This window comes from Callithrix jacchus, chromosome 15 (assembly GCF_049354715.1).
Source record: "Callithrix jacchus isolate 240 chromosome 15, calJac240_pri, whole genome shotgun sequence".
Classification (NCBI taxonomy): domain Eukaryota; kingdom Metazoa; phylum Chordata; class Mammalia; order Primates; family Cebidae; genus Callithrix; species Callithrix jacchus.
This window is the reverse complement of record NC_133516.1, coordinates 88,611,070-88,635,802: the sequence shown is the minus strand read 5'-3', so window position 1 is coordinate 88,635,802 and position 24,733 is coordinate 88,611,070. Positions and strand designations below refer to the sequence as shown.

Below are 24,733 nucleotides of genomic sequence, written 5' to 3'. Positions count from 1 at the left end.
TATTCCCTTTGGAGAAAAGAAAGTTCTCACATGCTTTTCTAATTCAAAACAGCTGAACTTGTTTCAATTCAGATCTGTCTTCCATTTTAAATTATAATCACAAAATGAGTGAATTTCAGTTGTCTGGAAAGGAATTATCCTGTAACATTCTCCAGAATATTAATAATATTAATGTTACAATTTGAAAACGAAACTCAAGCACACACAATCTAGGTGTTTATAATAGGAAGTACCACATTCAAACTAATAAGGTTTATCTCAATATTCCTAGTTGAAATCAATTATTCTTTTCTGGGCTATTTCTTAAATAAATTGTTTCCTACCCTCAGTTTATGAGAATTATTTTTCTTCTGAAGTTCTTATATTTTATTTTTATTCTTCCTAACCAAACCACAGATGGCACCCTTTTTCATAATAAAGCCTATGTCTTTATTTAAGCTTATTAAATGTGTTACACAAAGACTGCTTCCTGTTATCCATTTTAATTTTGTTTTTCCCTCCCACCTGCTTATGTCTCATCTCCATGGTAAGACGAGGATCCTTCTGCTGCTTCTTGTCTTGGTTTTCCTTCCTTCCAAGATCTTCCATCATTGCAGAATCTACCACATTTTTATGGAGCAGATGGTCTATAAATTTTTGAACGGTGGTACTTTCCTCTTCTTCCTCCAAATAGCCACATAGATCTGGGGGAAACAGAACAACAGAAAAGGGAAATTAAAAAAAAATTAATGTTAGTATAATATTCACATTTACATAAAGAATCCTAGTCCAACAAAAATACAAAGCTGCAAGTGTTCAATAAATAGTAACTGATCATGCCAATTGGTTGAGTACAGCCCCCAGTAATTACTTTCAACTAAAAGTAAAAAGCTCCACTTACCAAGAATTGCCCTCACCCAACTCACTAAAGAGTCCTTCACTGCCAAATCTAAAAGATTTCAATCTAAACAACCTTGGGAACTTCAATCTAAACAATCTTGAGAACTCTACCACTTTAAAAAGAAAGAAAGAAAGAAAAAAGCTTTATTGTTAATTGACATATAATAAACTACAAATATTTAAAGTCTACAATAAATTTTTATATATGCACACGCTAGTAAAATCATCACCACAGTCAAGATAATGAACATATCCATCAGCCCACAAAGAGTCCTCATGCTGATTTGTAATCTCTTCCTTTCACTCCTGCCTCTCAGCTTTGTTCCAAGTAAGCACCACTATATATTAGTTTTCATTTTTCAGAATTTTATATAAATCATACACTTATATACATTGTATTCTTTTTCTGATCTAGCTTCTTTCACTCAGCACAAATACTTTGAGATTCATTCATGTTGTGTGTATCAATAGTTTATCACCTTCTATTGCTGAGTAGTATTTCACAATATGAATATACCACAATTTGTTCATTCATTCACTGATAGACATTTGAGTTGTTTCCAGGTTTTGGCTATTGCAAATAAAGCTGTCATGAACATTGTATACAGTCATCCCTCCATAGGGGATTGGTTCAACGACCTATCAAGAATAGCAAAATCCAAGAAGGTTCAAATATCTGTGATATCCAATGGTGTAGCATTTGTATATAACCTATATCCATCCTCCCTTATATTGTAGATCATCTCTAGATTACTTATGATACCCAATACAATGTAAATGCTATGTTAATACCTGTTATATGTATTGTTTAGGGAATAATGACAAGAAAAAAGTGTACATGTACAGTACAGATGGAATTATTTTTTTCCCAAATATTTTTGATCCATGGTCGGTTGAGTCCACAAATGAACAGCTCCCAGAAAATAGGCTTTCTTTTCTGTCAGGAAAGTGAGTGGGAGTGGAACGACTGGGTCATATTACAGCTAACTGCTTACCTTTTCAAGAAACTATCAAACTGTTGCCCAAAGTGGTTGTACAATTTTACATTCCCAGCAGCAGTGTAGAAGTATTCTAATTCCTCCAGATCCTTACCAATACTTGGTATGGTCAGTCTTTCAAATTTAAGCCATTTTAAGATATGCAGTGGTAATTCACTGTAGTTTTAATTTGCACTTTTCTAATGACTAATGTTATTGAACATCTTCCTTGATTATGTTTTGTAGTTGTTCCAAAGATTATGGATAGTGGGGTATTGAAGTCTCTAACTATAGTCATGTGTCAAATAACACATCCATCAACAATGGACCGTGTATACAAAGGTGGCCCCATAAGACTATAATGGAGCTGAAAAACTCCTATTGCCCAGTGATGTTGTGGCCATCATGTCAGAGCACAATGCATTACTCATGTGTTTGTGGTGATGCTGGTATAAACAAAGCAACCACACTAACAGCCATATAAAAGTAGAGCACACGTACCACATTTTCTTTATCTAATTTATTACTGGTGGGCATTTGGGTTGATTCCATGTCTTTGCTATTGTGAATAGTGCACACTGCAATGAACATACATATGCATGTATCTTTATAATAGATTGATTTATATTCCTTTGAGTACATAGTCAATAATGGGATTTCTGGATCAAATGGAATTTCTGCTTCTAGATCTTTGAGGAATACTATGCAGCCATAAAAAGGAACAAGATCATGTCCTTTGCAGAGATATGGATGGAGCTGGAAGCCATTATCCTCAGCAAACTAATGCAGGAACAGAAAACCAGTACTGAATTCTCACTTATAAGTGGAGCTGAATGATGGAACATATGGACATGTTGCAGGAAACAACACACACTGGGGCCTGTCATGGATGACAGGGGGAAGAAGGGCATCAGGAAGAACAGCTAATGGACGCTGGGCTTAATACCTAGGTTATGAGTTGGTCTGTGCAACAAACCACCATGGCACATGTCTACCTATGTAACAAACCTACACGTCCTGCACATGTACCCTGGACTTAAAATATAAGTTAAAATAAAGTAGAGTGCCCTCAAAAAATCTTAGAATATGACACACAAAAAAGATATCACATATAATTATATACAGTACATAATACTTGATAATGATAATAAATGACTATGTTACTGGTTTATGTAAATGCTATACTATACTTTTTATCATTAGTTTAGAGTCTATTCCTACTTCTTAGAAAAAAAAAAAAAAAATTGGGCCAGGCACACTGGCTCGCACCTATAATTCCAGCACTATGAGAGGCCGACATGGGAGGATTGCTTGAGCCCAGGAGTTAGAGACCAGCCTGAGAAGCAAAGCAAGACCCTGTCTCTATTAAAAAAGAAAAAAAATTGTCTGGGTGTGGTGGCACACACCTGTAGTTCCAGCTACTAGGAAGGCTGTGGCTGGAGGATTGCTTGAACCCAGGAGTCCAAGGCTGCAGTGAGCTATCATTACCACTGCATGACAGAGGGAGATCCTGTTTCAAAAAACAACAAAAAGGTAACTGTAAAACAGCCTCAGGCAGGTCTTTCAGGGGGTGTTGCAAAAGAGGGTAATATTGTCACAGAAGATGACTGCTACATGCATCTTATAGTCCCTGAAGATCTTCTAGTGAGACAAGATGTGGAGAAGATAGTGATATTGATGATCCCGGCCCTGTGCAGGCCTAGGCTAACGTGTGTTTATGTCTTCATTTTTTAACAAGAAAAAGAATTTAAATTTCAAAAATAGAAAAAGATATATAGAATAAAAAAAATTTTGTCCAGCTCTCCAATTTGTTTGTTTTAAGCTAAGTGTCACAAAAGAGTCAAAATGTTAGAAAAAATTAAAAATTCATAAAGAAGTATAAATATATAGAAGTATTCCAGTTCTTCCACATCCTTACCAATACTTGGTATAGTCAATTTATTATTGAAGAAAGAAAAATATGTTTTTATAAATTCAATGTATCCTAAGTATACAGTGTTTATAAAGTCTACAGTAGCGTATTAAAATATCCTAGGCCTTCACATTTACTCACGACGGCCCTGGTTTCCTGCCCTGCAAACCCCATTCATGGTATACCCTGTACAGGTGTACCATTTTTTACCTTTTATATACTGTACATTTACTGTACCTTTTTGTGGTTGTATATGTTTAGGCACCCAAATACTTACCATTGTGTTACCATCGCCTGTAGTATTAAGTAATATGCTGTACAGGTTTGTAGCCTAGAAGCAACAGTCTATCCCACACAGCCTAGTTGTGTAGTAGGCTCTACCATCTAGGTTTGTACAAGTTCACTCTATAATGTTTGCACAATGACAAAATCACCTAATGATGCATTTCTCAGGACTTATTCCCTTCATTAAGCAACACATGATTGTAGTATTGTTGAATTCTATTTATCTCTTTAATTTGTCAATTTTTGCTTCATCTACCTTGGGACTCTTTTATCAGTGTATATATATTTATAATTGTTATGTTTGCATGATGGACTGACCCTTCTCTATTGTTAGAAAATGCACTTTTTGTTTCTAGTGATAATTTTTTCTTGAAAAGTCTATTTTTGGGAAAATTAAAAATCAAAGAAATAAATAAAAATAAAAGTCTCAGCCAGGCAAAGTGGCTCACGCCTATAATCCCAGCACTTTGGGAGGCCAAAGCGAGTGGATCACAAGGTCAAGAGATCAAGACCATGCTGGTCAACATGGTGAAACCCCATCTCTACTAAAATACAAAAATTAGCTGGGCATGGTGGTGCACACCTGTAGTCCCAGCTACTCAGGAGGCTGAGGCAGGAAAATTGCTTGAACCCAGGAGGCGGAGGTTGCGGTGAGCCGAGATTGCGCCATTGCACTCTAGCCTGGGTAACAAGAGCAAAACTCTGTCTCAAAAATATAAATTTTTTTTAAAAAGTCTATTTTTTCTGATATTAACATAGCCACTGTAGCTCTCTTCTGGTTACTGTTTACATGGTTATCTTTTTCCATCCTTTTTCTTTCAACCTATTGTTATTTTAAATTGAACATGTATCTCTTGTAGATAGCATATAACTAAGTCATATATATTTTTTCCTTTCTTTTCATTATTCCCTTCTTGAATATCAATAAGTCATATATTTTTAATCCATTCTGCCAATCTATGCATTTGGACTGGAGTGTTTAATTAAATGCATTTATATTTAATGTAATTCCTGATAAAGCTTACGCTTATAATTTTGAATTTGTTTTCCACATGTCTTATGTAAATGGCCTTTATCAAGTTTAAGAATTTCTCTTGTATTACTAGTTTGCTGAGAAAGAATGTATTTTGTTAAGTGCTTTTTCTGTGTCTATTGAGATAATATGTTAATTAATATTTTTGGTAAATATCCTTTTTAATGGTTATGTAAATATTTGTTCAATATTTCAGTAAAAAAAAACCTCAACCAGCTTATGATGATTGAGGCCTGTTATGATACTAGATGATATCAACCAATCTAAGTAAAGGAACATAATCAGATCTATTAGCACTGTATCAAAAGAACAGTTTCATTAGATTCCATATATTTGCTTCAGAACAAATATGAAGTACTGAAATACCACCCTTTAATAATGACATTAATAAACTAGAAAATATCCAGAAGACAGCAGCAAGGATGATAAGACCTAGAAACCATGTGGTATAAAAATTTGTTGAGAGTACTGGTGCTATTTAATCTGGAAACAGAGAACTACATGAGTGGTCAAATATGGTAACAACTCCTACATTAAGAACATGTTATTTTTTGTAATATCATAGGGTAAAAAGTTACTGAAGACAAAATCCTAATTCTCCTAACTAAAGGAAACTTCTGTGAGGATTATAGCCTCAGAGGGGTTGAATGGACTCCTCCCAAAGTGCAGGCTCCCAATTCCGGGAGGTGTTCAGGCAGAGGATACATCACTACAAATTAGGGACACTATAGAATGATCTCTGTCTGGGACAGGGAGGAGGGTAAATCAGACTACCTAGTCTTGAAGGGTTCTTTTAATTTTACAAGTTCATAGCTTTGTGATCCCCAAGCTGGGGATTTTGCAGGGTCCTAAACAAAGGGAATGATGTGAAATGTATTCGCCAAAGGTATCTGAGTCATGCATGGGGAGCTGCCCCAGCAATACCATGACTATCGCTATGCTTAGGGAAAAATACTCAGACCCTTAAGTATATTAGATAAACTCTCACACGTCAGCCATCTAACCTGTCTGACACTGGCTCTGTGCACAACCGTGAGTTTTGCCTCCTCTGGAAAAACAACCCACAAACTAGAAAAGTAATAACCTCCATTATAAGTAATAACTAACAGAGAAATAAGCAGCATTTTATAAATACAAAAATTACATATGAGTATTTGAATGTACTCTTCATCAAAGTAAATAGTCCAATAATATATGAGGAAGAAGCACTCTTAAACAGCATTAATTGCTATTATAATCATAAGCAGAATTATAAATACAGTTTGGCTTCCCTATCCGCAGATGCCACATTCTTGGATACAATCAACCACAGGTCAAAAATATATGAAAAAAAATAATAATAATATAACAATAAAAAATAAACATTTTAAAATATAGTATAACTACATAGTATTTATACCGTATTACGTATTATAAGTGGTCTAGAAATGCTTTAGAGTATACAGAAGGATATGCACAGGACTAGAGCATCTGAGAGGTTTGGTATCTGTGGGGGTTGGGCAGTCCTTGAAGGAATTCCTCACATATAGTAAGGGATGACTGTAATAGAATATTTTAATTTTAAAACACCATGAATTTACTGAAGATATAGCATAAGAAATTAACATTCAATAAGGATAAATTAAAACCAATAATAAAACTAAACAAAACACAGAAAAGTCAAATACATACCATTTGTTATTCAAAACAATTATAAAGAGTTCTTAGACACATTCATTAGATGTTAAAGCTTAGAACAATCAGATAAGTTCTTACCATCAAACTTGTCGTATTTCAAATGGCCACTGGCTTCCGGCATAAGAGTGACACTGGACACAGTGTTTTTAGCATCACCTTCTTCATCACTTGCTAATTCTTGCTTAAGTTTGGTGTCTAACCAGTCATTGACCAGCTCTTGAGCTAAAATATAAGAAAAACAAATTTTAAATATTTTAATTGCTTCAGAGATTTTCTTTACTCACTGTTTCATTTATTCAATAAATACTGAGTACCTACTGTGTGAAGTACTGTTCTAGATGCAGGAACACAGCAGTGAACAAAACTGGAAAAACAAGCCCTAGCATCATGAAGCTTACATTCCAACTAGGGGAGAGAGACAACAAATAAATAAGAGCAAAAGCAGGGACAGGAGGAAATGGAAGATGGGCGTTGTAGTTTTAAATTGGGAGATAAAAGAAAGCTTCACTGAGAAAAAGATATTTGAGCAAAGAGGAGAAGGAAGTGAGATAAGTGAGGACCTATGAGGTAATAGTATTCTCTGCAGAGGGAAAGCAAATGCAAAGGTCCTGTGCAGGAGTATCTACAGTGTTGGAGAAACAGTGAGGAGGCCAGTGTGGTCAAAGAGAAGTGAGTGAGGTGGAGACAGTAGGAGATGAGGTTGGAGGTAATATGCAGATCAGGTTTAGGGGAGTGTTTCGGGCAATGGTTACCAACCAGGTGCAATCTTGGCCCCAGTAGACTTATGCCAATGTCTAGAGCCATTTTGTGTTGTCATCACTGGGGGAAGCAATACCACCATTTAGGAGGTAGAGGCCAGGGATGCTACTAAATATTCTGCAACTCACAGGAAAAGCCCCCACAAAAATTCTCTAGCCCAAAATGTCAATAGTTCTGAGGCTGAAACCCCCTACTTAGAGTCCTGACACTATTCTAGCTACTTTGGCTTTTACTCTGAGTGCAATAGGAAGTCACAGGAAAGATGTGAGCAGAGAAGTAATTTAATTAAGAGAATCACTTTGACTCTTAAGTTAAACTATAGGGAACAAGCACAGAGGCAAGAACACTAATTGGTAAACAAGTACAATAATCCAGGAGAGAGGAGATGGTGGCCTGGACCTGGAAGTAGAGGTATTAACAATGGTCAGATTCTAGAAAAGAATGTTTTGAGGTGGAGTTGACATGATTTGCTGATGGACTGGATGTGAGACATGAGAAAAAGAAATCTATGAGGTTTTTGCCATTTACTGAGATGGGGAAGGCCAAGGGAGCAGCAGGTTTGAGGAAGAAGATCAGGAGTTCAGTCCCAGACATGTTAGCTTTGAGACGTTTATGAGACATACAAACAGGGATGTCAAATATGGTATTGGCTATAATACTCTGGATTTCAGGAGACAGCTGAAAAAATAAATGTGGAATTTTCAGCACTCAGACTGTATTTAAAATTATAGAAATAGATAAAATTACCAACAGAGGAAGGTAGAAAGAGAAGAGGTTCAAGGACTAAGTGCTGAGGAACTCCAGAATTTAGGGGATGAAAGAGATAAGGTGGAACCAGGAAAGCTGACTAGGAAGGAGAGGTCATCGAGGCAGGAGGAAAATCAAAGACTGATATCCTGAAAGCCAACTTCCATTTGGATTTCTTAATGCTATTGAGAAAATCTCCTTAAATTATTTAGGTATAGGGGAAAGTGCCTGCTTTAGCATAACCTTCATCACATTATGATTGTTTGATAATAATGCTATTATTATCAGACAGCTCTTTTGTCTGTTTTATCATTACCTTCATCATTATTATGATCATTATTGCATAGTTCTTGGGGAATGGGTTGCTTATATTAAATGATGCCAAGAGGCATTTAATATAGATAAAATAGGAAAAAATACATCAGAGTAATATAAACTAAGTGTTAAAAGCATACTAGGAACAAATACTATTGGCTTTCAGAGGAAGGGAGAGAGAGGGAGAAAGTATTTACTAAGCAGCCCTTGTGTGTAATAATTCAAACATTTATGTGTATAATAATTTATATGCAAAACAATTTATACCTACTAAATGACATGTATTGGTAAATGGGGATTTACTAAGAAGTACCCCCCAAAAACAAATAAAACTTCCCTTGGAGGCATTAAACTGTAGAAATACCTCGTGTTAGACCACACCAGTATACAAACTATCTTAAAGCGCAGATTTTCAAAGTATGTTCTTCAGAACACTACTTTTCACAGAACATTAATATAGTTGATGAGAGGAGAAAAAAATGATATAAACCTTTGAAAACCATGTTCTGTCCATTGGTGTTCCATCCATACACCAAATCAGGTTCCTGATGTGAATCACTAGTTTCTCAGGATAATATGCTGATTTCAGGATAAAAAGAGGTTCATGGTATAGGCAGCATGGGAAATGGGGCTAGTAAGCATTTCTTTTTAACTACAGGACTTCTTAGAACCCTTAATAAGCTAAAGTATATTGTGTATCTCTATTGGCAGGGTGGGAGGTAGGGTGGGCAAGACCAGCCATGTCAATTTCAGAATCAATTTCCATTCTCTATCAACCACTCTAAACCAGTCACCATTACTGCTCACCCAGACTGCTGCAATAGCTCCCACTAGCTGCCCTACTCTACCTCCCAGATTCAAGTGATTCTCCTGCCTCAGCCTCCCAAGTAGCTGGGAATACAGGCACCCACCACCACACCCTGCTACATTCTTCATGTGTTTTATAAACTGTCATATTACATCTCTGCTTAAAACCCTCCAATTCTATCCTGTCATACTCAGAATGAAATCTAAATTCTTTCCCCAGGCTTGGATAGCCCTATGTGACATTCCTTCTCCTCACTCCTGCCAGCTTATCTCTGGGGGAAACTCCAGCCACACCATGCCTGTCTTCCTGCAGCACACCATGCCTGTCTGTACTTCATGCTCCCTTTACATCTGCCGGGATGCTGTCCCCCATCACATTTTTCAGCTGATTCCTTGCTCCTCACTGACTCAGGTCTGAACGTGAATGACTTTTACTACTGGATCACCACAAAATTTTCTTAATTCCCACATGAAATATTTCATGAAAGCAAGGGCTTTGTCTCTCTTGTTCATAAACAGTACTTCTAGTATCTAAAATAGTACCTAGCACAGAATATATGTGTGTTGAATAAATGAAAAAATAAATGGAATAACTGGAGACATAAGTAATTCAAAGGGAAGCTGGTTTGTAGGACAGCACACTCTTGACTTTCCATCTACCATGGTGGCCTTCCCTTCTCAGACTCCTTTGCTCTTCCTTCCTGATTCCTTCCACCCCTAAATGGCAGAGTTCCTCAGGGCATCAGTAACAAAAATACCAAATTCCAGAAGAGTAAATGCTTCTGGAACACAGGAAGATTAGATTGTTTTTAGGGTCTCTTTATCAAGAATAAAACTGATTTATAGACTGTGGTAAATTATCTGTATAATATCTGATCAAATGAACAACCTACCATCTTTGTCACAGGACTAGTATCTGAGAACATTCACCGCTTAGCTGTTGTATCAAGCTACATCTGGATGTGGTTCTAATTTTGGAAATAAAATGGGGCTTAAGTATATCCTTACTTGTAATATTGAAGTTAATTCCAGACTAAAATAGCTTCAGGGCAGTAGAAAGAAAGGGAAATTAAGAACAAGTATAAGAAAAGCTTCCATTTTCTACTTTGAAATGTATCATGGGTTATGCTTTAAGAATTAGAAACATCACAGCAAAAAAAACAAATTCTCTTACCTTCTGCATAGATTTCATCGTGATCCTCTATTTGCTCAAATGTTTCCAAATCTGTGATTTGGCCCCAGGGACTTCTGAGTAAATCAGAATTTCTAGTAAAAAATGCATTTGACACTGCAAATTCTGAGGCCTTCTCCACTCTCTTCAATATAACAGAAAAAAAAAAAATCCATTAAGATGACAACAAATTTGTTCAGAGAGAATTGCTCTCCTATTCAAGAATCTGATTTCCTACCAACTACTAAGATTTATTCATTTTTCCATTTTTGGAGAAGCTCTGAGGTTTAAACATCTACCCCCAAATATTTTTGGGGGGGTTCATATACAATATTAAATTAATTGTGGTATTTTACCAAGTTCTAACAGGTGTTCACAATTTTGATATTTGAACAAAAGGTTATTAAGCTTTAGATAACTTTTGTTTAGGGCATTGGTGATAGGGTCCTAAGACACAGATATTTTAAATAAAAAATATTGTATTTTATTAGTTTTCATGCCCTTAGGACTTGCATATAAATATGAACCAGAGGCAGAGTAACCACACTTCAGCAAATTAGTACTCCCATCTTATATTTGGCAATCATATATTAGGTTCAATAAAATTGGGATAAACAGAGTCATTGAATTGTAGCCATCTAGAATGTTTTAACTTAACAGCAAGAGTCTAGTTAAAACATGACCAAATTTGCAAGATTGGGGAAAGAAATAGCAGAAGTGGGCAAACTGCAGTAGCATTTTTGTTTACCTGCACAGATTAAAAACACTTATTTTAGGCTGGGTGCAGTGGCTCATGCCTGTAATCCTAGCATTCTGGGAAGCCAAAATGGGAGGACTGCCTAAGCCTGGGAATTTGAGACCAGTCTGGGCAACATAGTGAGACCCCGTCTCTGGTTAAAAATTAGCTGGGCATGGTTGTGCACATCTACAGTCCTAGCTACTTCAGAGGCTGGGCTTGAGTCCAGAGGGTTGGGACTGCAGTGAGCTGTGTTCATGCCACTGTACTCCTGCCTGGGTGACAAAGTGAGAGCCTGTCTCAAAATAAATAAATTGAATTAAATGAATTTTAAAGCTGGGCAAGGTGGCTCATGCTGTAATCTTCTTAGCACTCTAGGAGGCCGAGACAGGTGGATTATTTGAGGTCAGGAGTTCAAAACCAGCATGACTAACATGGTGAAACCCTGTCTTTACTAAAAATATAAAAATTAGCCAGGCATGGTGGAATGCACCTGTAATCTTGGCTACTTGGGAGACTAAGGCACGAGAATCACTTGAACCTGGGAGGCGGAGGTTGCAATGAGCCATGATCATGCCACTGTACTCCAGCCCAGGTGACAGAGCGAGACTCTGTCTCAAAAGAAAAAAAAAAAAAGTTAAAACTTATTTTACAACTTAACCCCAAACTTTCCCCTCCCAAATACCTTTCCCCCCAATTGCTGTGTTTCTTCCAACTCAGATAGTGACAACTTCATTCTTTCAGTTCCTCAGGATGAAAACTTTAGAGTCCTTAATCCAATCTCTCTCTCTCTTTCTCACCACACATATAATCGATCAGGAAATCTGTTGACTCTATCTTCAAAATATATATAGAATCTGACCACTTCCCATCACCTCCATTGCTATCACCTTGGTCCCAGGCACAATAATTTCCTGACAGGTTTTCTGGAATAGCTTCTCACCACAGCAGTGAATGACTCCTTTAAAATGAAAGCCACATCATGTCATGACTCCACTTGAAAGCCTTCAATGGCTCCTGATCTCAATCAGAATTAACGTCAAAGTCCTTACAATGTGCTTCCAGGTCCTACCACGTGGCCCTTTGTGAGCTTTCCAAGCCCCTCACTATTCTTCCCTTTGCTTATTCTACTTCAGCCACATGGACCTCCTCGCTTGTTCCTCCTCAAATATGCTCAATGTGTTCCCACCTCATGGCCTTTGTACTTGCTTCTCCTCTGCCTGAACTGCTGTCCTGCAGATACCCATATGCCTCCTTCCCTCACCTCCTCAAGCCTTTGCTCAGATGTCACCTTCCCAGTAAGGCCTTCTCTGACCACCCTATATGAAATGTAAACACTCTCCTCCAGCTCTCCTTCTCCCCCTCCTCTGCTTTGATTGTCTCTATAGTACTTACCATCTTACCATATATTTAATCACTTACTGTCTCCCTCAGGTAGAATGCTGGCAAGGATTCTTGTTCTTTTCTCAAGGAGAACCAAGCACTGAGAATAATGCTTGGCACTTAACAGGTGCCCAATAAGTATTTGTTAAAGGAATGAACACATGAAAACTTTATTCAAAAAAGCTGCACTTTCCAATATTTATATTGTCACCTGACCTATTTTGAAAATGGCTTTTCCTCTTGCCTCTTGTGGAAAGACTGGTAGACCCTCTGCCAAAACTTGCCATGGGCTTTTCGATCCAAATTCTTGTGGGTTTCATATATTAGCTTTAAGCCAGATAGAAGCAGAGGAATAAAGTTGAAAAGAAAAGGGTAATTTGAAAAAGATGTGGAAAACAGAACATACAGTCAAAGATATGAGCCAGAAAAAAAAAAACACGATCTCATTAGAGTCAAGAAAATATCATTCACTCCTTATGAAGTCACTTAGTAGACACCTATATTCCCATATTATTTCTGACAGCCTCTGATGCATTCAAGTTTATGTTGGTAGCATACATCATTTATTAGATTTATGGTTGGTACATAGTCTTTCTTCAGGTTCTTAAATTCTCAGAAAGATGAATTTTGCATATACTGTATGTGTTTATATATGCACATGTGTAAATAATATACAAATTAATCAATCTATCAACTTGAGTGTTTTAAAAACCCATGGACAAAAAATTAACAACAAAAACAGATTTGTAGACTTGACTTAGTTCCTCAGGCTACGGATGAAAGAAATAATTATGTATTATGTGTCATGCTACCTGAGTTGGAATTTGTACAGGTTCTTAACAGAGCAGGGTAGAGAGGTTGGGAGAGAAGCGGAGAAAGACTGAAGGATAAAGAAGGAGACAGCCTGGTAGCCTGGTACTGACAAGGAAATAAAGAGAAATGTTTGCTTGGCTTTAACAAGGCAACTGTTTGGGATATCACTTAAAATGAAGATTTGAGGAGAAAAAAACTACTAGATGATACTAAGGACTATACATAATCTCTGTATTTGTTTGTCTTAAAATATTACATCCTTAATTTTTTTTTTCAAAATAAGTATGTAAGACATAGGAGAGGGCCATCCTATATTTAAGTAATTTTAATTACTTAAATTTAAATTTTGTCAATTTAACAACTTACTCTTTCAGCAAGTCCTGATTGAAGGCTAGCTCTTTTCCCAGCACTGGAGTGGGCATTAAGTAGAAACAAAAGTAAAATTTTCTCTTCTTAAAAAGCTCACTTTTTTGTTCGTTTTTGGTTCCCTGTATCATGTGTGCAATAAACAACTCAAGGACAGTACTGAAGCAACACAGGGTGATTTAAAAAAAAAAACTGAACACCTTCAAAAGTGTGTCATAGTAAATATGTTATATATAAACATATTACTTGTAAAGGAACTATCTCAGTTATTCCCATGATCTTTAAATGCTCAATATGTGTTACTTTGCTTCCCATAGCACACATCAATTCCATGGTCCACTCCAGATTCTTAGTAGTCTCTATCAACGTGGATGGCAGAAACAGCAGTTACAATGTAATCCTTCATTTCCTCCAAACCAGTGGATACAAACATGAGCTTCTTGACATACTGAATGCTCGTATATAATAAATAGTTCTTTGAGTAATAAATTTTTTAAACTACCCATTTAAAATCACTTTTATGAAAGCAAATGCTTGATGCTTCATCTGTGTATATAAATGTCAAAATAATTCCAAGCAAAAGAGTAGTACAAGATGGGATTAGGAGGTTGAGGTAGGTAAGTGGGATTTGTCCACTTAGAGGGGTATCTCAAGTTGAGCTGCAAGGGTAAGATCTGGATTGGCCTCTCAGAGCAGACGAGTATTCCAGGCTGAGGGGTCAAGATGAGTCGAAGCAAAGGGAACATCTGTTTGATTGAGGGGAAGGAGACTGGCCTGACCGGAGTCACAGAGTATCAGTATAGGGAGTGCTATAGGTAAACTAATACTATAGATGGATTGCTAGAGGGCTTTAAACACTCATCTAGAATTTATAGAGTTTCATCTGATGGCACATAGAATAACTGAAGATTCAACAGTAGAGAAGGCTGGGTGCGGTGGCTTATGTCTTTAATTCCAGCACTCTGGGAGGCTAAGGCAGGCTGATCACAAGGTCAGGAATTCAAGACCAGCCTGGCTAACATGACATGGTGATACCCCATCTCTACTAAAAATATAAAAATTAGCCAGGCAGGTGCCTGTAGTCCCAGCTACTCAGGAGGCTGAGGCAAGAGAATAGCTTGAACCCAGGAGGTGACAGTTGTAGTGAGCCGAGATCGTGCCACTGCACTCCAGCCTGGCAACAGATCGAGACTCCGTCTCAAAGAAGAAAAAAAAAATAAAAATAAAAAAGACTAGAGAAATTATTTGATTAAAATGTTTCGAAAGCTCAATCAAGTTATGGAATGCACCCGAGTAAGATGAGTGAGTCTATCCCATGGGGACAAGGATAAATTGTGAATCATGGTGGACTGCTGCATTTTGAGTGAGCTGCTTTAGGACTCACAGTTTTACCCAACCATCTCCCTGATTCTATGTGATTTCAATGTTCCTGAGGATGAATCACCAACATCTCAGCCTGGAGATCTGCTTGTTCTTCTGTATTCCAACAGCTTTCCCCTCAATTCCACTTTAGGAACCTACCAACATGGTGACCATGTCACAAAGCACAGTTCACAGCATTTTCCATTGCTCAAACCAAACTGATACCCACTTCTCTACCATCAACCTCCTATCCATCTCCCTGTTTCATTCTCCCTACTCCTGTGACATTGATGTTGGACCTAACCAAGTCTTCTGGTCACTGTATGCTTCCCTCTTCTAACTTGACTCCTTAAAAGGGTCCCTTCCTTTCCTATTCAGTGTGGATATCCAGCTACTTATCTTACTGCATCCTTAAACCCCTTGTTCCTTGGCTGTTCCAGTGAAAACCTCCAAGACTGGATCAATCTGATCTATCAATTTTTGGTACCATAAAAAGTTATGGGGTGGGCATGGTGGCTCAGCCCTTGGAAGCCTGAGGCCAACAGATTACTTGAGCCTAGGAATTTGAGACCTGGCAACATAGTGAGACCCCATCTCTATTTAAAATATTTTTTAAAATTTTTTAAAATTATGGTTCACTGCTTCAGCCAGGTCCCCAGTGCTACTGAGAAATCTTCCTTTTCTCTTCTGAAGAGAGGCCTTTCTTAATTTTCACTATGCTCCACACCTTTTCATATATTCCTGCCTCCTTTCACATAAAGAGGTCTCAGCTGATTTTGAAAGGGTGGTCCACTTAAGTGGATTTCGCAGTCTTAGGTCTAGAGGTTGTAACTATTTAGGGGACACCCAGAGTTAGGAATGAAATCAGAAAAGACGACAGAGAAGTGAACAAGGAAGTCGTAGAAGCAGCAGGAAAAAAAAGAGTTACAAAAAGACCACAGAGGAGATTTCTGGAATAAAGAAGTGGTAACTATATCAAATGTAACCTGAAAAAGTTTGCTGACTATCAAAAGACTACTGGATTTGTTCAGGAAATCATTTATCACAACAGTTTCTGTGGAATGGTAAGAAATAAGGATGCCAGAGAATAACTGTGGATACAAGAGGACAATAAAAATACAAAGGCAAGGAGTCCAGGCCACAGATCCAAAACATTACATAAGAAAAAGAAACCGTTCAGGAATCAGAATAGATGGCAGGGTCCAATAAGGACTTACTAATTTTTTCCAAGACAGGAGATTTGATGACATAATGGAGAAAGAGCCACTACAGGAATTTTAGAGGAATGATAAAAATCAGAGTCAAGCTGGCTGAACACTATACGAAAGAGGATAATGTCGTAGACAAGTCACCACAAAATTTTATCTTCCTGTTTTAGTTAAATCTTTGCCTCTGAAGAGATGGTACCTAACTGTGTGACTAAGCCCTGCGGGGACTCGGCGCTTGGACTCTCAACACTCACATGCAAGCTAGTCTTGCTAAATATTGAGGAGTGGTCTTCTTAGAGGCTAGCATTCATGACGGTAGGTCCACTTTAGTCATCTTCTAAGTTAGGCTTTCTGCAGTAGCCAGGAAGCTTTCTTTGACCCCCTCTAAATTAGTGCCTCTCACCATATACTTCCATTACATCTTTAATTCTCCCCCTTCACTGAATTCTCAAACATATTTTTCATTAACCTAACATTAAGTGACCATTCAGAGTCCATTAAAATAGCTCCAGTGGTAGAGAAAACATCTCTATGAGAATGCCCAGTTCACTCTGGATGGCTCTAGTCATTAGAAAATTCTTATTTGTGATGCACACGTAGCTTTTACCCATTAGTCCCTACATAACAATTAGTCATTGTAACTACAGTGCAGTTTTTCCAACATTTTAGGAAGGCCACCATATCCTCTCTCAAGGCTTCTTTTCCCTGCTCCTTTAATTCTCTTCATGTGATACTCATGGCACTTGAAATGATGTCTACACACCTGTTTTCTTGTCATTCATACTTAAATGGTTTCACCAGAAGCAACAGAATTATAAAAACAATACTAAAAAGCATAAAATTAAGACAAGTTACACAGTTACATGGGAATAAAAATAGAAGAGTATGTGCAAAGTAAAGATCTATTCATATTTCTTTTCCATCTGATTATGGTTGACTCTTAATTCTCTTTTTATTCTAAATTTAAAATATCCTTACCTTTATCCAGTGCTCCACCCTGTCAGGACCAACAGCAGGCTGTAGATAACACATACAGGATATTAATATGCAGCAATATCTTTGCCAGCTTCGCCATTTAAATCTGTCTTTCTGACTAAAGCATAAAGTGACCTTTATTATTTCCCCAAAGCATTTCATTAGAAATGATTAGCAATAAATGACACACAATAGCATTATGAGGAGAAAACATGAAGCCTTCCTGGGACACTGTCTGACTGTTTTTATTTCTCACATAGGCCCACCATGAGACTGTGATTTAATTGGTCTGGGATAGAACCCTGGCATTGGTATTTTTTTTATAGCTCCTTAGGGTTAAGAGTCAATATAAAGAAACGCTAAATATAAAGCTACTCATTAAAAGAAAAGCATTTATTAGCCAGATTATCCAAGGCATCTTCAGCTTGAAGAAGTGTTTGTTCCTCTCCTTTGTCCTTTCATAAGTAGCCTGTAGCAAGAGGTTTTCTCATCTTACCTAGATCAGGGATACTGTTTGGTCCAATAAAAACCAGGGAGTGGGGTGAGGGTTAATCAATCTGACTTCTACCGTTTTACAAAGCAGAAAATATAAATTTCCACCCAGATCAGTCAGGTATTAATCTGAAATTAGAAATAACACCATCCGGACACTTCCTTCCATCACTCTCTGTAACTCCCAGAAGCTTGCAGAATTCCCTCTGAAGGTCACTTAACAAATAGTTTTCTTCTTTGCTAAAAATTCAGATGTGTTTTTAAAATAAGGGGATATCCTGATGATATGTCATAGGAGCACTAAATCTCTTTTGGTGTTCCCAGTTCATGAATTGTTTCTTACTCAAATATGTTCTTTAAAATAATAATAATAATAATAATAAAATAAGGGGATATCTAAACTAACATACTGACACATGAAGGTGGGAAAAATATAATACTCTCTTTCACTTACCTAACACTTTACCTTCAAAGCATTTTACTGATAGCTAATTAACACAGCTGTACTGCTCAATAATTTTGTAACTGCAACAAAGAAACAGCTGATCCAATTAAAACACAATTGAACCTTAAGGAGCCCTAGGTTTTTACCTTTTTTCCTCTAGGCAGTAATAATGAGCACTAGCAGCAAAAACCCTTCCTTTTGGAGTCCTAAGAAATTGTTCTAAATTTTTATCTTTCATCAAGTCCATATCCATAACCCATTCTGGATCCTATCCATGATGCAACTGATATACTGCAATAACAGCAGCCTCAGTTTCCAAGTCTCCCTAATGCTCCAGTCTATGCCCTCTAGTATCTGGGGCAATGTATTTATCATGTGGAATATGTCCAATGCATTTAGCTGGTAAATTTAGAATAAATCGCAAGAACAATTGCCTGGGGCCCTCACAAAGGTCACAGACATCTACAGAATATTATTTAGGAAAGTGTAACTTAAGGGTGAAAACAGCTGGTGAAACTGCTCTGGAGCCGAAAGCTGACAAGCCTCTCCATTTTAGTACTTTTAAAGCATTTATTTTTGGGACTGTTAAAAAGGTAGTCTGTGGAAAGAACACATGGTGCGATTGTGACTTTGCACATATCGTATGTTTCAAGTTCAAAATGGGGTTATCACTTTTTTCTTATCTTCAGGTGCTAATACACCAAATGGTGATAGATATGGAGAGAATCTATTTTTTGAATGTTGGTTGAATTTAGAAATTTCTATGTGAATCAAATGTTAATATATTCAATATCCACTTGCACTCCTGAGTTCATTTTAGATACTCTACGTAAAAGTGGATGGGCAGGAATATATGCAGGGTATTTAACGTGAAGATCTCTCCCGTTAATAAAGATCAGTTTCCCCAAGATTTGCAAAAAAAGAGAAAAAGAAAAAAATGTGAGAGAAGTTTCCTAAAATTTAAAGTAGCAGGAACATGGAGTTTGCAAACTCCTTTCACAATGATGGACACTAGTAGACACCTTCGGTTTGAGCAAAGCGTTAGAAACAGTTCTTCCACGATGCTGCCCACCAAACCCGTGATGTGCCCAGACCCCAGAGCTCCTAGAGCACTTCACTCAGGGCAATGCTGGCTTTGGGGCGGTCAAGGCAGGAGCATCTCAGCTCAGGGTGCCCCTCGGGGAAGAGGCAGGAAGCACAGAGGGGCCACTACTGGCTTCAAGACTGCGCAGCGCCTTGGGAAGGTCCCCGCCCTCCAAAGCTCCGGACTGGGATCACCTTGGGACTCGGCTTCCTTGTGAACAGTTTCCAGCGACTCAGCCTCATCTTCTTCTTTAGGGTGGACCTTTCCTGGGGCGCCAGTAGCATTTTCCAAGCTCGAGACCGAACCTTGGCCAAAGCTGCAACCACCGCTCTTCTGCCCAGGCTGCGTCCTTGTCGCGCCGATAATTGTAGTTCCTCCGCCCGCAAGAAAAGCAGGCGTAGGACGAAGTCGAACCACGACTCCCAAAAGGCTCTGCGCAGGCCGCTAGCGTTGGCTCAGTTACCATAGCAACAGCCCCGGTCCCTCGCTTTTGTAGTCATCAAGGCTCACTTTAATATCCGCTTTGCTTTTTTCTGGCGCCCAGTGATGACGCAGTACTCCCTGATTGGCTCTGCTCTGGAGGCAGTGATTTGGGTCAGAGAATTCTGCAAGCCTAACACGTGGTAGTGAACTGTGAGGAGTTTGAGGGATCTGAAGACTAAAAGAGTTGAATGGTTTGGAGGTAAGTGCCCCTTTGCCCTGCTGGTGTGGGAGCTGCTAGAGATGAATGAGTCGCATCGCGCCCAGACGCTTCCTGGTTGAGTTGCAGTAACGGTGATTGTAATCCCGCCATGTCTCTCCTTTCCTTTACTGGGCCTCCTGGCGTATCTTGGCTTCTGTAAATTCGGATTCTCATAAATCGTGTGATCGTCACCGACACCTCTGAGATAAAAGGGCCCCTTTCGACCAGCCTCTGCTCAAGGGTAGATTCCTCAGTCGGAAGTTTTTATTCCGAACTGCTCGTGGGAGGGTAAGACCGTCTTCAATCTCCGAGCTAGGTGCCTAGGGAGGTCTGAGGCTATAGAGATGGCCCATGGAGCAAAGATGAATCCAGCCTTATTGGCTGAGCCGAGATGTTTCCAAAGACAGCCCATTCAGGGGTGCTAAATGGGTTTACAAACAGAGTAAAGATTTAGAACAGGAGTTTTGGGCTATGTGACCTTAGGCAACTTGTTTAATAACCCTGTTTTCTCATTAGCAAACTGGGGACGATAATACCTGAATCACTGGAGTGTTGTAATGATTAAAAATAAGTGTATGTAAAGCATTCTGCCAGGAAATGTAAACTAAAGTTGACTTGAAATTGGTGAAAATGAGGTTAGGGAAGCTGTGCTCTCAAACTGTTGCAGCGATTCTAGGACCAGCTCTGTAAGTGGTCTGTCTGAAAGGTGGTTGAATAAATTGTGTTCATACAAACTATGCAGTATCACGAAGTAGTTCTTTCAAAAGGGTAAGTTAGCTTTATGTCCCTTCTTCAGGAAAGAGGTCTAATGTTTGTTCTTGAGACAAAAACAAATTCCAGAGAAGTGCATATATTAATAGTATAGTATGTTTTCATTTTTGTAAAAGCACTCCCTCCCATATACAAGTATGTTTAAATGTCTGTATGAGGATGGAGAAAGATTGCAGATTCTGGGAGGATGGATTAGAGGTGAGAGGGAGAAAGGGAAAAGAGCAAGAACACTATAGCAAAATGGAAACTATGATTATAATGTGCTTATGGACCAGATGGAACTTCTAAGCTTCTAGCCTATTAGAGTACAGCATTGAAAGCTAGACTTCAGTAACTGAAGTCCTACCTCTGCCAGTTAACAGCTGGTGATTTTATCAGCATCAGTTTCCCCAGCCATAAAAATGCAGATAGTATTAGCTTCTATATTAGGCATTTGATATGAGGATTAATGGAGTGACTATGTAAAGAACAGTGCTTAATATACAGTAAACACCCATTAAATGTTAGTTGCTATTGTTATGTCTTTCTGTATGTGAAATTAATTTAACTTTTATTGTGATTACTGACATTTGGACTTCCACCATCTTCTTTGATGTTTTCTATTTTTATTTTTTTAGTCTCTTTTTCCTTCTTGCCTTTTATTAGATTAATCCATTTTTCTTTATCTTCCCAGTTCTCTCTCCACAGAGTTTGGAAATTATGCATTCTGTCACTAATTGTTTTTAACAGTTACTTCTGAGTTTTTAACACATACACACTTAACAAAGTTTAACCTCATTCAGTATCTTTTCCCCCATACCAAATGGTGTAAGGATTTCCAAATGCCTTGGAAGTCTTCAGTTATTGTTTTCTAGAAGTGTAGCATTCTTCATTTCTTTTTTCTTTCTTTTTTTTTTTTTTTTGTTGAGATGGAGTCTTACTCTGTTACCCAGTCTGGAGTGCAGGGGCACAATCTTGGCTCACTGCCTCCTGGGTTCAAGCAGTTCTCCTGTCTCAGCCTCCAGAGTAGCTGAGATTACAGGCACATGCCACCATGCCTGGCTGATTTTTGTATTTTTAGTAGAGGTGGGGTTTCACCATGTTGGCCAGGCTGGTCTCAAACTCCTGACCTCAGGTGGTCTGCCCACCTCGGCCTCCCAGAGTGCTGGGATTACAGGCATGAGCCACCCTGCCCGGCCAGCGTTCTTCATTTCTATGTGTCATTTCTCAGTCAGCTCAGTACACCACATTGTTTAAAAGTCCTTCAGACATTTTTCTACGCATATACTATCGTTATAGAAAGTGTACATGCTGGGGGAGAGGAGGAAGAGATGCAGATGTGTACTTATATATACTGCTTTCCTTTCACAAAAAATATGACCATCTTTTGCCTTAGGAAATTTTGGACATATCTATGACAGTATGTAGAGAATCCACCCAGGAAACATTTAAAAATCCCTTCTCTCCTGATAAATAAAGAGTGGAGGTGGTAGGTGGCACTGAAAGTGTTAGACACAGTACAGTGTTGCCGTAAGTGCAGGAAATCTTTGTTAGTCTTTGCAAAGGTACAGGTCCACTGACAGCCTGTCATTTGTCTTTACACTTTTAATGGTTTTTCCTTAAGACTTTCTCAGGAACTCCATCTGTGACACCAGAAGTATTAGAAGAGACCCACAAGTGAAAAGGGAAGGGATGAATAAAGGCAAATAAAAACTAGTTAATATTTTGGAGACTGTTGACCTATTTCTTGAACTTTCCTTGGGAAAAAGGAAATATCACTCTCAAAGCATGTTTTTAAAAATATATACACGAATGTGTGTGTGCGTACTATTTTATTACTTCATAATAACAACTTAATGAATTCGAGCCTTTAGAAAAGAAGTGCAGTTATAAAACAACATTTACTATAGTCTGAACAGTAAATGAAGAAAGAAAGACTTGGTTTTTCTAGCTCTGGACAAAATTCCATTTTATGTTTTTAAATGTTGATTTCCAGCTGAAGTATAATATATTCTCTGATGTTTTCCTCAGATTTTTAAATATTTGCATTCATCCCCACAAAACAGAATCACTGACAATAGCAGTTTATTCTAATACTTTTTCTTAAACCCAGTCATCTGCTTCTCCTTGCTTATTTTTTTTCTTCAGTAACATGTTGAGTTACTGTGACTAGGGTGGAACTTTTATGAAGCCCCAAACAACAGAAGTGAGTACGTAGCACCAAAATCTTTCACTGTAGAGAAAGCCAAGTGGATATTTCTCTCCAGCTGGCTGAGTGGGTTCTGTATTCTATGCTGAGTATTTCAAATTTCATCTTCAAAGTTAGGAGAATTAAATTTGGGATTAAAGCATTATATCACTGAAGAGTCCATCTCTGCCTCTAAGAACATGGTGGCCAATGTCCTTTGGAGTTACCAAGGACTTACAATTACAGACTTTCAATTAAAAATGATGAAGGCTGTTTCTTCATTTGAGGAAAGAATGGGAAGGTAAGATGAGAGATGAGAAAAGAGGACTTTAGGACTGAGTGGATGATTAATCACACTTGAGACTTGTTTGTTAAAAGATGGGAACTTCTAGAATGTGCTCATTCTTTCTTTACACAAGGATGAAACTAAAAAGTTTTTTGAGAGAAAGGTAAGTCTTGGACTTACCTGGGCTTCCAGGACTGGCTGCCTCTATACTCTTAGAGAATCCTTGTGTCCAACCTTGGAGAATCTGAGATTGGTTATTTGGTTATCTTCCCTTATCTGTGGGGAATATGTTCCAAGACCCCTCGTGGATGCCAGAAACTGCAGATGATTCCAAAGTCTAGGTAGGTAGGTAGGTAAGTGGGTAAGTAGGTAGGTAGGTAGGTAGATAGATAGATAGATAGATAGATAGATAGATGATAGATAGATCCAAACCATAGATAGATAGATAGACAGACAGACAGATCCAAGCCATAGATAGATAGATAGGTAGATAGATAGATCGATCCAAACCATAGATAGATAGACAAACAGACAGATCCAAGCCACAGATAGATAGATAGATAGATGATAGATAGATAGATAGATAGATAGATAGATAGATAGATAGATAGAGAGTATGATGTTTCCTATCGGTACATACCTATGATAAAGTTTAATTTATTAATTAGACACAGTAAGGGATTAACCCTGTTTCAGGAGATCCTTTGCTGAAGTCTTCACATAGGCCCAATGCTTTCTGGCGCAAAATGTTACCATCAGTTAGAACATGTTTTCCGTTTACATCTTCCACCCACACATTTCCTGCCTTTTCCATCTTAACTTATCACTTACCACAAACTGGCCATAGCTTTCACAGTTTGACGTGTGACAACAAAACTAGTATTGATTTCTTTTTCCTTCTTTCACACTTTCATAAAAGATTTTGTTCTTACCATGGTAGATCTTAGTTCCCTCAGCAAACAGTCTTTTCTCTTCCTAGTTGGAGAACTTTTACCTTTTCTCTTAGGGAATCACTTCATGGCTTCTCTTTGGCATATCCATATTGCCAGCATCACTACTCTCGTGCTATGGGCCAGTCGTAAATAAAATAAGGATAACTTGAACACAAGCACTGTAATACAGTGACAGTTGATCTGATCAGGAGACAGCTCCTAAGTAACTAAGGGGCACGTAGCGTCTACAGCATGAAGATGCTGAACGAAGGGATGATTCACGTCCTGGATGGAACAGAGCAAAATGGCGAGAGATTTCATTATGCTACTCAGAATGGTGTGCAATTTCAAACTTATGTTTATTTCTGGAACTTTCCATTTAATATGTTTGGACCTCAGATATCCATGGGTAACTGAAACTGGAAAGCAGAACTGTGGATGGAGCAATTACAAGAACCAATGGGTTTCC

The 24,733-nt window shown here is 38.1% G+C and overlaps 2 protein-coding genes across 4 annotated transcripts in view; one reads left to right on the top strand and one right to left on the bottom strand.

The window, feature by feature from the left end:
* The window catches only part of CCDC191 (coiled-coil domain containing 191), a 95,064-nt gene extending 75,234 nt beyond the window's left edge, over positions 1–19,830 (bottom strand). The window contains exons 1-5 of the mRNA XM_054246076.2: positions 19,621–19,830; positions 17,409–17,447; positions 10,566–10,707; positions 6,842–6,985; positions 505–683 (exon numbers count right to left, since the gene is read on the bottom strand). Coding sequence (XP_054102051.2) covers positions 505–683; positions 6,842–6,985; positions 10,566–10,707; positions 17,409–17,447; positions 19,621–19,710 — 594 coding nt within the window. The 5' untranslated portion in view covers positions 19,711–19,830. The remainder of the gene's footprint in view (positions 1–504; positions 684–6,841; positions 6,986–10,565; positions 10,708–17,408; positions 17,448–19,620) is intronic.
* A 159-nt stretch (positions 19,831–19,989) lies between these two features.
* The window catches only part of QTRT2 (queuine tRNA-ribosyltransferase accessory subunit 2), a 34,191-nt gene continuing 29,447 nt past the window's right edge, over positions 19,990–24,733 (top strand). For all 3 annotated transcript variants that reach the window (XM_008982427.6, XM_008982426.5, XM_017965229.5), the window contains exon 1: positions 19,990–20,108. In XM_008982427.6, the coding sequence (XP_008980675.3) occupies positions 20,098–20,108 (11 nt within the window). In that variant the 5' untranslated portion in view covers positions 19,990–20,097. The remainder of the gene's footprint in view (positions 20,109–24,733) is intronic.